The 14,014-nt window shown below is 41.8% G+C and overlaps 1 protein-coding gene across 11 annotated transcripts in view; it reads right to left on the bottom strand.

The window, feature by feature from the left end:
- LOC117408471 (receptor-type tyrosine-protein phosphatase F-like) overlaps window positions 1-14,014 on the bottom strand; it is a 169,019-nt gene that overhangs the window by 40,124 nt on the left and 114,881 nt on the right. For 7 of the 11 annotated variants that reach the window (XM_034013498.3, XM_059031591.1, XM_059031592.1 and 4 more), the window contains exons 8-12: window positions 11,993-12,574; window positions 11,655-11,788; window positions 10,943-11,087; window positions 8,833-9,138; window positions 5,668-5,861 (exon numbers count right to left, since the gene is read on the bottom strand). In XM_034013498.3, coding sequence (XP_033869389.1) covers window positions 5,668-5,861; window positions 8,833-9,138; window positions 10,943-11,087; window positions 11,655-11,788; window positions 11,993-12,574 — 1,361 coding nt within the window. The remainder of the gene's footprint in view (window positions 1-5,667; window positions 5,862-8,832; window positions 9,139-10,942; window positions 11,088-11,654; window positions 11,789-11,992; window positions 12,575-14,014) is intronic. The other 4 variants (XM_059031593.1, XM_034013593.3, XM_034013565.3 and 1 more) reach the window with 1 other exon arrangement.

Here is a 14,014-nt window from a genome sequence, read left to right as displayed (position 1 = left end):
ATTCTAGCTAAAATCATGCACATATAGAATGTTGTTTTTTTTTTTATTTGTGAACGTCAATGTCTTACAGTATAGTAATGAAACCTGTTTAAAAAGGTGAATATACACATACAAAGCCTTATTTACCTATTAATACTAGTGCTGCCATGATTAAAAATGCTGCTTAACTCTCAATGAACTGCTTGGGCACTGACCCAGAATTCTGAAAAGGCTGACCATGAACATGACCTACTGTATTTCAACCAGATCACTACTGCAGGGCATATTCATCTGGACACAGACAGAGAGCTGTAGCTTTTTACAGCAGAGTTCTAAGAAGCAGCATAATAGTCTGGGGCCCAAGTCAAGATTCTAACTCCCCCCCCCCCCCCCCCATTCACAGGCTCCAGTGCAGGCTAGTCTGTTCCTAGTGCAACGGCAGTTACTTTTGCACTCAGATTTCTTGCACCCACATTCAACTAATTGTAAAACTGTATCATGGGCTGCTTGCCGTGTCATTAATGTTGGCACCATCATACAAGTGACATCACTTTGCCTCTTTTTTGTTTTGGGCCCCAGACTATAAGGTTAATATGGTTATAGCAACAGTGGAATGGATGTTAAAAACTCAAATCTTCAGCCTTTAGAAAATTGATTTCAATTACCCCCATCGCTGATGTGCAAAAACCAGGAAATTGGAACATCTGTTTGTGGCTCTGCCACAATCTGTCAAGTTCCGCTATTGTATTCATTTATTTACAGCAACAAAAGTGTTTAAGGGTAAAAGCATGGCACAGTGCAAGCTTGATTCGTTTCCCTGGTTCTGTTATGTGGCCATCAGCACAAAGCCAGGCAGGCTAACAACACAGCTTTCAAACTCTAATTTACTTCCACTGACAGTGTCCCTAAACAGAAAAGCTAAGGCGATATCCCTGCATTACGGTTCTCAGGTGAGCTACCCTGGATGGAAACTCTCACACCCTGTGGATGTCGTTTACAATAAGCTTTGGACATGAAAAACCAGTAGGGCCCCAGCTAGTAACAAGACAGGCCAGCTTATTTCGAAGCAATATTTTCTTAAAACAGAAGGTCTGCTTGTCTCCTGTTTGCTGAAATCCATCTGACACTCAAGCCAGATGAGCCAATCTGGCTGCTCCCACCTCGCCCCTATGCACCAGGTTTACCTTGCAGTGGACGTGGAGAGAGGAGGAAGAGGAGGAAGGTAAACAATCTCTCAGCCAGAGCTGTGAGATCCATTCTCAGTAACACCCGCCAAAGCAGGCCTGCATGGAGAAGTTCTCCCAGATAACTGCCATCTATCAGATCCCACCAGAGAAGCAACTCCTGATTACACAGCACCTGTCAGTCAGTGTGAGGTCCTGTTACACAGGGGAAGAGCTGCCATGAGGCTGTGCTGTCTAAATCACAATATAATACAAACTGAGGGGAATCTAAAAAAACAACTAACAGACACAAGATACAGGCAGGCATTTCTCAGTAGTTATTACTGTTCAATTTAGAGATACAACACCCCTATAAACTGCATATATTCTTTACATGTAACTATATCTGCTGCATCGAAACTTAGCAATATGACCACAGTCTCAGAGCCAGTACTTCTGTCGTACTCACTGTTAAATGCCAAGTTTGTTTCAGTGAAATGCTCACTTGAAATACAGAACTTTTTGTTCCTGTTTTTTATTTGCAAAGAACAATTTAAAATGTTCAGACAGGAATCTCTAATCTGATCAGGGAGGGTTCCATTGTAATTGCAAATGGTTTCTTGAAAAAGATCAAAAGGTGTCAAAAGTGATTCCATTGTGAAGTGCTCTGAACAGGAAATTATATACCGTATACTTTAATTTAAGGCTCTATAGTTTGCATCGTATTATACATATAGCATAACAATTTTCTTACACACTTGCTGTGGCATTTTATTTTAATATGGCTACTGTACACCACATTACTATTAAAAGAGACTACTGTTTATCCATTAAAACAATCTCTCACTTAGATAAGACCTCTAACACTGTCACTGTGCTGCATTTTGAGGTCGACCGATTGAAGAAATGATTATGATTAGTTTCTGAATGAGGTGGAAAATGTTTTTTCAAGACATGACCTTTTTGAAGAGTGAACAGGAATTGCAAACAGAGAAAGCAAAGCAGAACCAAGTGTCTAGAAACGATAAATAAAGCTGAAAATTAGAGAAATGAAGGTTGCAGTGTGTATTGGAGGGGCACCCTGTGAACAGGTTTCTGGACTAACTGCAAAAAATATATTAACCATACACATGAACCGGCTATCACTGTGATAAATGTCTTCTCGCTGGAATATGCACACAGCGCAAGATCATGACTGCTCAGACCCCCGCAGTGCACACCCAGTACTGCCACTATAGAGCCACAGTTCAATACCTAAGTATTTAGCAGCAGATCTTGTGGATTGTACATTTACAGCTATATAAACTGCTTCATCCTGAGCTCGAGTCTGCAAATGCATTTCTGAGTTTAACTCAATCAGCGGTGCTGGTGCTGCTGAACCAGATGCTGTTGGTTCTTTATTCTAAGTTGGATGACATGTAAAATTTTCATCTAATAAAACATCTACTGCAATTTGTGTTAGTTTTGCAGGGCATATAAAAAACATTTAGACATTGTGAAAAAGTGAAGAAGAAAGCAGTTGTAAAAATGTGCCGCTAAGTAACGTGACTGTATAACTGATTCCTGCCTGGGCCGACACATAAATCAATGAAATCACTGCAACTCTATTGTATTTACAACTAAAAGCATTTCAGACAAGTCTTGTTCCCAATTGATTTTCGTTATCCACAGCAGTCGCCCCCCCCCCCCCCCCCCCCCCCTCCCCCTCCCCTCCCCTCAAACTAATAAGCTTATACATATGGTGAAGCAACAGCTTGCACAGCAATGGAAAGACACCTTCAACATTTAAATGCAGTGGACTTGTAGGCATGAAATACTTATTCTCTGAATGCAGCTACTGGCACCTTTAAAGTAAAGAAATATTCTCTTTTTCTCAGCTTACCGCATTAACCTGGCACTCTACTGAAACCGCCCTCCTGTCTGTCACCAACTCACTTAAATGTGCCCGAGCTGCCTCTCTCTCCTCTGTCCTAATTCTCCTCGACCTCTCTGCTGCCTTTGACACTGTTGATCACTCTATTCTACTATCATCTCTTGCTGACCTTGGGATCTCTGGCACTGCTCTGGCCTGGTTCTCCTCCTACCTCTCCAACCGCACTTACCAGGTAACCTGGCGTGGAGCAACCTCCACACCTCACCCTCTCTTAACTGGAGTTCCCTAAGGGTCAGTCTTGGGTCCTCTCCTGTTCTCTCTCTACACCCGCTCCCTGGGCCCCCTCATCGCATCCTATGGTTTCTCATACCATTTCTATGCTGATGATGCTCAGATTTTCCTCTCCTTCCCCACCTCTGACTCCACCATCTCCTCCCGTATCTCTACCTGTCTGTCTGCTATTTCCTCCTGGATGCACTCGCATCACCTCAAACTCAACCTCTCTAAATCTGACCTCCTTTTCTTTCCCTCCTCCTCCCCCTCCTCTGATCTCTCCATCTCTGTTCCTCTGGAATCTACCACACTCTCTCCCTCTTCCTCAGCTAAGAACCTTGGAGTCACCCTGGACCCCTGCCTCTCTTATTCCCAGCACATCTCCACTCTGGCACGCACTTGCCGATTCTTCCTGAGCAACATCCGAAGAATCCGACCCTTCCTCACCAACTATGCTACCCAGCTCCTGGTCCAGGCCCTGGTACTCTCCCGCCTAGACTACTGCAACTCCCTCCTGGCTGGCCTCCCTGCGTCCGCCACCCGTCCGCTCCAGCTCATCCAGAACTCTGCTGCCCGCCTAGTGTTCTCTCTGCCTCGCTTCGCCCACGCTACTCCACTACTCCGCTCGCTCCACTGGCTCCCGATCACCGCTCGCATCCAGTTCAAGACTCTTGTACTAGCCTACAGATGCCTTGACCAGTCTGCACCCAGCTACCTCCAGACCCTCATCTCTCCCTACACCCCCACTCGACCTCTCCGCTCCGCCTGCACTAGAAGACTAGCTCTACCACCGCTACGCTCCCCTGCCTCCAAAGCCCGCTCCTTCTCCACCCTTGCTCCGCAGTGGTGGAATGACCTTCCTACAGATGTCAGGACTGCCCAGTCCCTGACCACATTCCGGCACCTCCTTAAGACTCACCTCTTCAAAGAGCACCTGTAGAACTCCTCTGTTTGTATCCTGGGACAATAACACCCTTCATGTAAATGTGCTTTATTTTGCTTTTATCAGCCCCTATTTTACTGCATTTAATCCTGTACTTCAGAATACTGTAATCTGCCAAGTTTTTAACCTGTAGTACTTTGTATTTAATCACATCCTGATGTAACTATCACTATTTAATCATATCCTGATGTAACTATCACTATTACCTGCTGTATTATTGAATTGTGGTTTGTCAAACTTGTACTTTACTTGAACAAAAGCTATTGTATTTCTTGCTCTTATTGTATTACTTGTATTGTAACGCTTGAAATGTTTTTGCCTACGATTGTAAGTCGCCCTGGATAAGGGCGTCTGCTAAGAAATAAATAATAATAATAATAATTAAGCAGTAGGACAGACTTTTTGATTAAAAAAAAAAAAAAGCAAACATGTTTTGAAAATCTAAAGAAAGTAATTGTAATGCAACTGGAGGTTTGTGCAAAATATGTATAATGCTTGCATTTTAGATAAAAATAACAATAATAATAATAACAATCATAATAAAAATAATAATAATAATAATAATAATAATAATAATAATAATGCTGTATGGAATGTCGCAGCAAAAAAAATTAAGTAAGCAAATAACAGCAAAAATGACAGGTAGCATTATTGTAAATACATGCTGATAAAGCTGTATCTTAAAACATTTTGTACTAAACAGACGCCACAGATTGTGTTTCTCTAATTACTATAACTTTTTCACCTTTTTAAATTGAATTCCATATATAACAGGGAATAATCTCTACAGGAGGAAATAATTGAACAGACTTTGTTAAACATGTATGTATGTATGTATGTATGTATGTAAATGTACATATTCTTGAAAAGCGTTTCCTACATTAGTACATTGTAACACAAAGGAGGTTTTAAAATATACATGAATATATGAATCTATATAAGGATTACATCCATACTGCTATGGTATGCTTTTTTTTTTCTTCAGGCAATTTAGTATTTACATAACAAGAGGGTTAAGGATTCATAATGCATAAACTGAATAACAAGGCAGTGCATTTTTACAAGCTAAACACAAAGGCATTTAAATCCAAAAAGCCACAACTGTAATATTTACATATAAAATTAAAAACAGTCCCCAATTAGAACATCACCTGTAACAAAGACATTAAATACTTACTGCTGCTGCAGGCACCATACTTTGCTGAAGTGAAATACACTTGGAAACGCATTCATTTATAACTAGCAGAAATATAACAAATGAATAATATAAAGCACAAAAACGAACACGATCATGACATACAGTAGTAATGATAATAGCACGCCTATCTTCTACACATTTGCAATATACTGTGCACACAGGGTAAGATGTGTGGGATATACAGTAGAGTATTTGAAGTTGTGCATTGTGGAGTAATGTGTTTGCGGCTGTGCGGTACCTGTGCCTCTGGAAGCATGACGTCCTTGATGAGTGGCTGTCCTCGTGGCTCGCTGTTCTCCAGTCGGGAGTAAGTCACCTGGTACCCTCGGATCTGCCCGTGCTGTTTGTTGGACAGCGGTGCTTTCCACGTCACTCGGATTGCTGTGGAGTTGATGGCCTCTGCTTCCACTTTCCTTGGGGGTGCGCTAGGCACTGTAAACAGGTAAGGAATGATATATTACAGGCACAAAGACAGGGAAAATAACAAAAAACACTTTGAACATCGGACAGAGACCTTGACTTCAAAATCACACCAGAGCTCCTGAACGTCTTTCTTTGATTTCCAAGTTCTCCTTGCACACATGTATGTAATGGATATGTGCACCTGCAAGCGTGTATATACATATTCATATACAATACGCATGCCAATAAACAGCAATGTTACATTAGTTTTGAAATATTACATAACATAACACATCGAATGCACAGATATTTAAACCAGGCCCCCAGATATTACAAGGCAAGTCACATAACAGCTGTACAAAAAGCAAATGAAAATTCAGCTGCTAAAAATCACTAACGATGCAGATACTGGCTGTTTATTTTTTCGTTTTGCTGCTTGTTACAACTTGTTTACAGCACTTGGTCTTGAACTTTTGTGTAAGGAGACTATATATAGACTGAGACACAGCCCGGGGGCTCTGCAGATTCAAGTCAAGGTCAGTCTGTTCCAAGCAGTTTTAGTGATACTGCAGACACCTGTAAACAATCAGGGCAGAGCCTTATAAGGGTATTTGTTCCCATGAACGCCAAGGTGATAACAGTGCCTGCATTTGCTTGGGTGCAAATCAAGCCTCAGGTACTGAGATGAATGGCCCGAAGGGATTCTATTGAAGAATGAGGGAATTAGAAAGATATTTCCTACGAAGGATTATCCAAGTCTATATACACATAATAGAGAAACGCAATCTTTTTCTGTTTGGAAAGCCCATTTATCTTCCCTCACGACTCTTGGCTATAACCTGCTGACAGATCCCTAAACAGACAAACAGAACCACCCCCCCGGCACCTACTCCTTCTCATGGGTTAAATTCTAATCTCTCAAAGAAAGATCAAGGAGAATGATACATCTCCAGGGGTGGACTGGCTCAGAGTTTCTAAATTTAGCATTGTCCTGGGAACCTCTAAGCACAAGGATACAACATGGCATTAAATATGTATCACTGTAGTCCAGATCACCTGTGGCCCCAGCTTTACGCATACTGGTCACTGGGAGGCAGGTTGAACCAACAAGAAACTAATTTGATAAACAGCCGGCAGGGGTTGTGAACATACATCAGTCACTCGGGATGTTCATTCCTATTTAATGAATGTTTCATTTAGAAACGAGGCAAGCTGAACTGTCCTAGTGACCACATTACTGCAAATACTGGTAAAGTTTTTTTTCTAACAACAAAAAAAAGGAAAGGTTATGCCCTAGTGAAATGTAAATATCTTTCAATATAGAATGAAACATTGGCTGCGTTTCAGTACATTAAGTCAGTTAATCACAAACTCTAGCTTAAATGGACACTGTGCTTGCTCATAGCCAATGCTGAAAATGAAGACGCTAGAATTGCTGGTAACAGCTATCAGCTGCAAATATCTGTTAGCGAGGAGGCTGGCACATAGACTATGAAGAACCACCTAAATGTGACAACTGGGAGGAGTATTTAAACCAAATAGGGACAAATAGAAGATGAGTAATAACAGCACAACCACATGATAACAAAGTGTACCGGTGTGAATATCAAAAAAGTTTGAACGAATAGGAAGACTGAACTTAATTCTATTTCACGCTGCAGGTATTTCTTGGCAAGTTTCAGGCTATATAAAGAGAAGACTGGGCTGCCATTGAAAATAAAAGTAGCATACAGAGTCCATCTCATTTGCCCTGTGGGAATTCTGTGTGCAGATCTGGATGTGCACTCAGGGGAGTGGAGTTAATCCTATTAACTAAAACACAGCATATGCCGTTTCTGGGTGGGCACTGCAGGGCTGGCCAGAGTCAGGGAAAAAGCACTTCTACCCTTGGAGGGAACACAGTGTCTGTTGGTTGCCTGCTGCAGCACCAGGTACTGCCACCAGTACGACCGCTGTATCAGATGGCTGGGCCCTATCGATGCAAGCTCTGATCCTGGTCTTATATCACACAGGCTGAGCTTTTTCCACCATGCCTCCCCCACTACCACTACCTTCCTGTCTGCTGCCAAACCTATTAAGTTTGACAACACCGAGTTAGAATCGGCAGCTGAGCTCAGCCGTCCTAGAGCAGCTGCTCAGCGCTGCAAATAGGATGTGATTACCCTTTCTGAACAGAACAGATGCAGACAATATAAACCCAATATAGAACAAGGGAATTGTATTAATAAAGACAGCAGAAAAAAAATGATTAAAAAAGGAAAAACACAGGAATTTATGGAGGGACATTGCACTGGTTGGTTTATTAGCCATCATAAAAGCAAGCTGCAGAAGGCACTGTAACATACAGTGTTTGAAGATTAGGACCAAAGCTGTTGCAAGCTTAGGTAGTAAATGTTTTTTATCAGCAGCGAGAGAGCCGACAATCAGCAGCTCGAGGTCTTAAGCATTTCAAATTTATTCCACTTATCTAAAATATACTTCGATTTTCTTGAGAGGGCCTATACATGTGCAGATTTGTCTCAGATTTGTCTGGGTTTTGAAAGGTTAATCTACCCAAACTGTCCATCTTCACGCTACTTCAACTCAAAGATAGTTCTACAGCACCTAGGTGATAAGCTTAAGTATGTTTTCATGGTAAAGTTACAAACCAGTTTTCAGTTAGATACTTGCTTGCATTACTACATCCAGCCTCTGAAAAGTGTATCACAATAACAAAATTCTTATATCCAGCGCCCCTCAATGAAACATACAGTCACACCTCCCTTGTGTTCATTTATAAGCCATTGCAGCATCTTTGCCAATTTATCCAATTTATGAGAAGCTCAGGTAGCTTTTAACTCTTAAAAGAACAAATTTAAAAAAAGTCTGCGACCATGCGGCCTGTGAAAATAGTAGAACATTTAATCATGATGCGCACCCATGTCTACAGCATGAAGAGAGGAGAGGTGTGCCTGTACCGTGCGTTAAAATAAAGTTAGTTCGCAGTTGCTTCTGGACATACCATCCTCGTCGGTTCGCACATGCACTGGAGGGCTCTCAGGTCCTGGCCCCACGTCAGTGTGAGCTCTCACCCACACCATATACTCTGTCCACTTCTCCAGGGCTTCCATGACATAGCTGGTGGCCTCAGCTGAAATGCTGGACACCTCGTGCTTCTCACTGTCCTCCCCGTTTACAGCCTGGTAGGCAACTGTGTACTGGACAATGGCTCCGTGGCGGCTCCCAGCAGGGGGCGCTACCCAACTCACCTTGATGCTGGTGGAGCTGAGACTGACAGCATGCACTTCCTGAGGGGGGGCAGAGGGGGCTGAAAACACAACAGGGGAGGGGGGGATGAAAGGAAAGGAAATGGAACTCTGGACTGGGTAGAACACACTCAATGTGGTCACCTTGTTGAGGCTTTAGAAACCTTTAGACAGGAAGAGCTCAAAGCAAACATACTTGGTCAGCTAGCTATAATGTAATAGTATATTAAAAACATACGCCTCAAAATCAGAGACAGGACATAACTTGGATATCTATATAAACATCTATCTATAGAGAAAAAAAGAGCAACATTTAGTTAGGCTTCCAAGCTAATATAAATTAGTTTGCTCGTAGTTCTTACAGTGTTTTATCAAGGCATTGTTTAAATATCAAATGACTCTGTTTACGAAAAAAAAAAATAACCTCTTGGCATGTTCTCTACAGTCCAGGTTAAACAAAATGCAAGATGGCAAACAACAAAACTGAATTAAAAAAAAAGCACAATGGCAATTACACATGCAGGAACATGCAAACTTAAAACAATATAGCACAATTCAGAAGGGGGTTGGTAAAAATGCAAATTTCTCTCACATGCCTGCTTGTGTTTTAGTATCCACAGCAAAAAACACAAATGGAATACCAGCTTTAAAACAGGCTGGTCTTCGGGTTAAATAAATGATCCTGATTTGGTAGTTGGCTTTATGCATAGCAATATTTTCTCTCTATCTCTCTTTAAAATAAATGAACTATGGGAAGGCAATATTTTTTGATCTGTAGTATAATAATAATAATAATAATAATAATAACAACAACACATTCTCTTTGCATATCAGAGATCAAAGCAGAGGAGCTTTATACTTGGACAGAAATGCAGACCCTCTGTTTGTGTTCCGAGCAAACAAAACAGTGTGAGCTTTCGTCAGAATCACTCCAGTGAGTTGATCAGAAATACCAGGAGACCCTGACGCAATACTGCAGAAAGCAGAGATAAAGAGTCTGACTTGGAGAGGCAGATTTCAATTCTATACTCTTGGAAGGAGCCCAGCGGCCACATTTGACAGGTAAAACGAACACTCTTAGCAGCATGTACAGCTGTCTGAATGTCCTTCCTTTATTTGGATTGTGCAAGAGGAAATCTACATTACATCAATGCTAAATATTTAAGCATCATGTAAGGGACATTAGGATTGGAGGGGGGGATCAGAATTGGCTCACAGAAACAGAAAAAGCAGCTTGGTTTAGTCATTTCATTTTCTACAGGACCACCCAGGAGAGTAAAAGTTCTGTGTAAGTCAAAGCAGAGCTGTCTATTAAACATTTAAGCTCAGTTGCTTCTTTAATTGTAACAAAGGATCAGTTCCAGATCATAACCACCATCTGTTCCTCAGAACACTGTGACCCTGAGCTCCTTTGGGATGGCATAATGTGGCCATCGACCCCACTGGGATTAAAGGCTTTGGACCTAGTACAGTCAATGTTTGTTTCTTCTGCCTTTAAGGCTAGAAAACAGTTGTTTGAAAACTACTTCAGCAGTCTCCCAAAAAAAATAAAATACTGCTTGAAATACATTGTATTGTTTGTTCTCTTTCTTTACTTTTTTATTTATGTAAGCCCATCCTCTGTAAAAAAAAAAAAAATGTAAAGAAATACATCTTAAAATGAATTCTTTGTTTTCCATTTACCTCACCTACCTTCTTCCTCTCTGTCAGGGGCACAAAAGACCTTAACCATCCTCATGTGAACAGTACAAGAAATCTGTACAGGGTCATTTTCTTTTATTGAAAGACGACTTTCTGCTTTGTTTTCATCTGCTAGCTAGCACAGTATTCCAAAGGAAAGGGGTGTGTGGAGGGTGGTTCACTTACTGGACTGTGCTGTCCTGGCCTCTATGGGCTGTGTGTAGACTCCCACTCCGATGTCAGAGTGTGCAGCAAGGGTGAACTTGTACATGGTGTCCGGCTTCAAGCCCTCCACTGCATACGAGTCAGCTGGGTTCAGGTTCAAGCGTTGCTGTTAGAGCACAAACACACAGCACATGGGAAACTTGTCGTCCACAATGCTTAGGTCTTCACAACTGTTCAGTCTCACCGAATAAGACTGTCAAAAGGCTTACTGTTAATATTACCAAAGGCTGAAATTAAGCACATTTTCCTTTCCAAAACCCATGACTGATGGTGATTTGCAGAAAAAAACAATTAGAATCCATCATGTGTAATTATGTATTGATTAGGAATTAGTCAAGAAGTCAGCACTAGGGGGTCAAGAAGTCTCAGATAATGATGGAAAAGGTTAAAACAACTAACATGTAACATCAATGTCAGTACTGGCTAGTATTTTTTTCAGTAAAAGCATATTGCCAGTTTTAAAGCTGTATACAAGTTGTTTGTGAATTTATACTGGGCAGGATCATTTAATTCACTTGGACAGCAGCAGTCTGTGTGCAGCCTCAGGGATTTTTTTTTTTCTCCTCATTTACCCTCAAAGCCCATTTATCTATAGTACCTACTAGTACAATCACACCCGAATAGAGTTAAACAACAACTCTGTGTAATGTTTTAACAGACAGTGGTTCTGTACCTTTTTGTCAGACCCTTCCTCCCAGTATTCCAGCTCGTATTTGATGATCCGCTCCTGCGTCGGCAGTAACCAGGTCAGCATTATCCGGGTATCCGACTCTGCCTCCGCTTGGAAATTCGAGGGCTGGGCGGGCACTGGAAAGGGAAGAAAAAGACACAGAGTGAGAATAAAGACATGCTGAAATCGGTACCCTAAGAATTAAAGTACAAATGAAATAATTTGACCAAACAAACACTTATGCTTGCACAGGTCCCACACCAGAACCAATGGATCCCTTTGATTATTAGACTGCTGTTGAATAACTGGCAGATAAAACAGCTTTCGTTGCAATGACTCACCGCCCTGCTGCGCTTTGACCTGGAGCACATCTGAGGGGGGCCCGTCCCCGACGGAGGTGAAGCCCAGGACGCGGATGCTGTAGGTGGTGCCAGTGACGAGGTTCGAGACAGTCGTGAGGCGGCTGTCATCCGTGTTGTGTTTGTTCCAGGAGCTGAGGGGCCTCTGCAGGTCATCGCTGTAGTAAACGCGGTAGCCACGGATCTGCCCATTGGACTCCTCTGGAGGCTCCCACTGCACCAGTATGGTGCTCGCACTCAGCATGCGAGCCTGAACCCGCAGGGGAGGAGAGGAGGGGGCCTGCTCCCCAGTGCGGGCATCCACAAGGTTACTGGGGGGGCCCCTGCCGATGTTATTGACTGCAATCACCCGGAACTCGTACTCCGAGTAGGGGCTCAGACCTCCGATGCTGTAGCGGGTTGTGGCTACTCCGTCTACCTCCTGGTAGCCACGCTCTGAGGATTTTGCCTTGTACTGGATCACATAGTATGAGATAGGGTCTGGGTTCCCGGAATCCCAGGTCAGGGTCACGCTAGTGGCAGTGGTTTCTGTCACTACTGGTGCAGTTGGGGGTTTTGGCAAGGCTGCATGGATTAAACAAAATAAATTTAAAAAATCAGAGTTGACAAAATGCTGGTTATAGAGTCAATATAGTTTTTTCTTTTTACACTGATCAAGATCTAAACAGTTGAATCGCCGTCTTCTGTGGTTTGCCCGACCAAATGTTGCCTGGATTTGAACTTTTATTCCTTTTAGAGCCTAGCAGAAAACACACAATGCTTCCAAAATCCACAGCCGCAAACAGTTATGTAGCAGACATGGCCCACTTCAATAGGAATTCACCATTCTAAATGTGTCTGAACCTCAACCCACACCACCTTTCAAGGTAAGCAGCTTAGATTCCCTTTAGTAGCACCTCATCTCTTGTTTCTTGGTTTTTGAGTCACTACTGAACTTATACAACAAGCTATTTAAGAGCATCTAACTGTAAAAAATGATTCTGGTTTTGTGTTGTAAAAAATATAATGGATCTAACAGTACCTCATTAAAAATGTTAAGTTACTGAAACCACCGTTTATAGCTCTGCAAATCCATATTCATTCGCCCTGAATCATGTAACTGCACTGCAAGGTGCTGTAATGTTTCTACGCACTGCATGCAAATAGGAAAATTCTTTGTTTTTATATTTATTATGCTGTATAATGTCCAAATTGATCACTGAAATGTTGTAAAAAGGTTACTTTATTAACATGGGGAAATGCTAACTATCAGTGTTGTTTGACTTCAACAGTTTGCCAGGCCAAAAAAACCCTCTTCAAAATAGATTTAAGTATAACAGAGCCTTTTCAAAAGGTTTTGCAATAAAGAGTCACCCAATTCTGGTTTTGCTTTATATATATGAGTTGGGAGTGAGATACTGCAGCCAATCAGCAAAGCATTGATTGTTGGGCTTTGTCAGTGAGGATCTGCTGGCTACCAGCCCTGTTGCCTTAACCTGATAAAACCGAGCCTTACACACATCAACAGCAATTATGTCTGTCGCCTCTCTTCAGAGGTTCTGCCAGTAAGCCCCAAAATGTGCTCATTTATACTTTATAAGAGATAACAAATGCATATAATAAATCTAGACCATTACAAGGAAGCAGATTAGAAAATGTCAATATAGGTGTGCATCTTTTAGGAGTCAAACCAAGAGGGACATACATTGTTAAAGTTGTGAGGGTTCTATTGTGCATGGTGTTGCATTTTTGCATGCTAAAATTATGCCAAAACTACCTTCTACATTTTAACCAATTGCTCTTCTCACAAATCTTCCAAAACCAAAACAAGGAGTTTCAGTCCCTTTGTCAAACCATGTCTCCGTACTTTGTACTTTATAAACCCACAATCATACAAAGTGCAGACGCAGTTACTGATACACTTTAACATTGGATCTAAATAACAATTCTCTTCAGGCACAAAAAGTAGTATGTTAACCACTGATTAACACCACACCAAGCATTACCCTTGACAGGTTGCAACCT

The sequence above is a fragment of the Acipenser ruthenus genome, chromosome 10 (assembly GCF_902713425.1).
Source record: "Acipenser ruthenus chromosome 10, fAciRut3.2 maternal haplotype, whole genome shotgun sequence".
Lineage (NCBI taxonomy): Eukaryota > Metazoa > Chordata > Actinopteri > Acipenseriformes > Acipenseridae > Acipenser > Acipenser ruthenus.
This window is presented reverse-complemented; position numbering and strand designations above follow the sequence as displayed.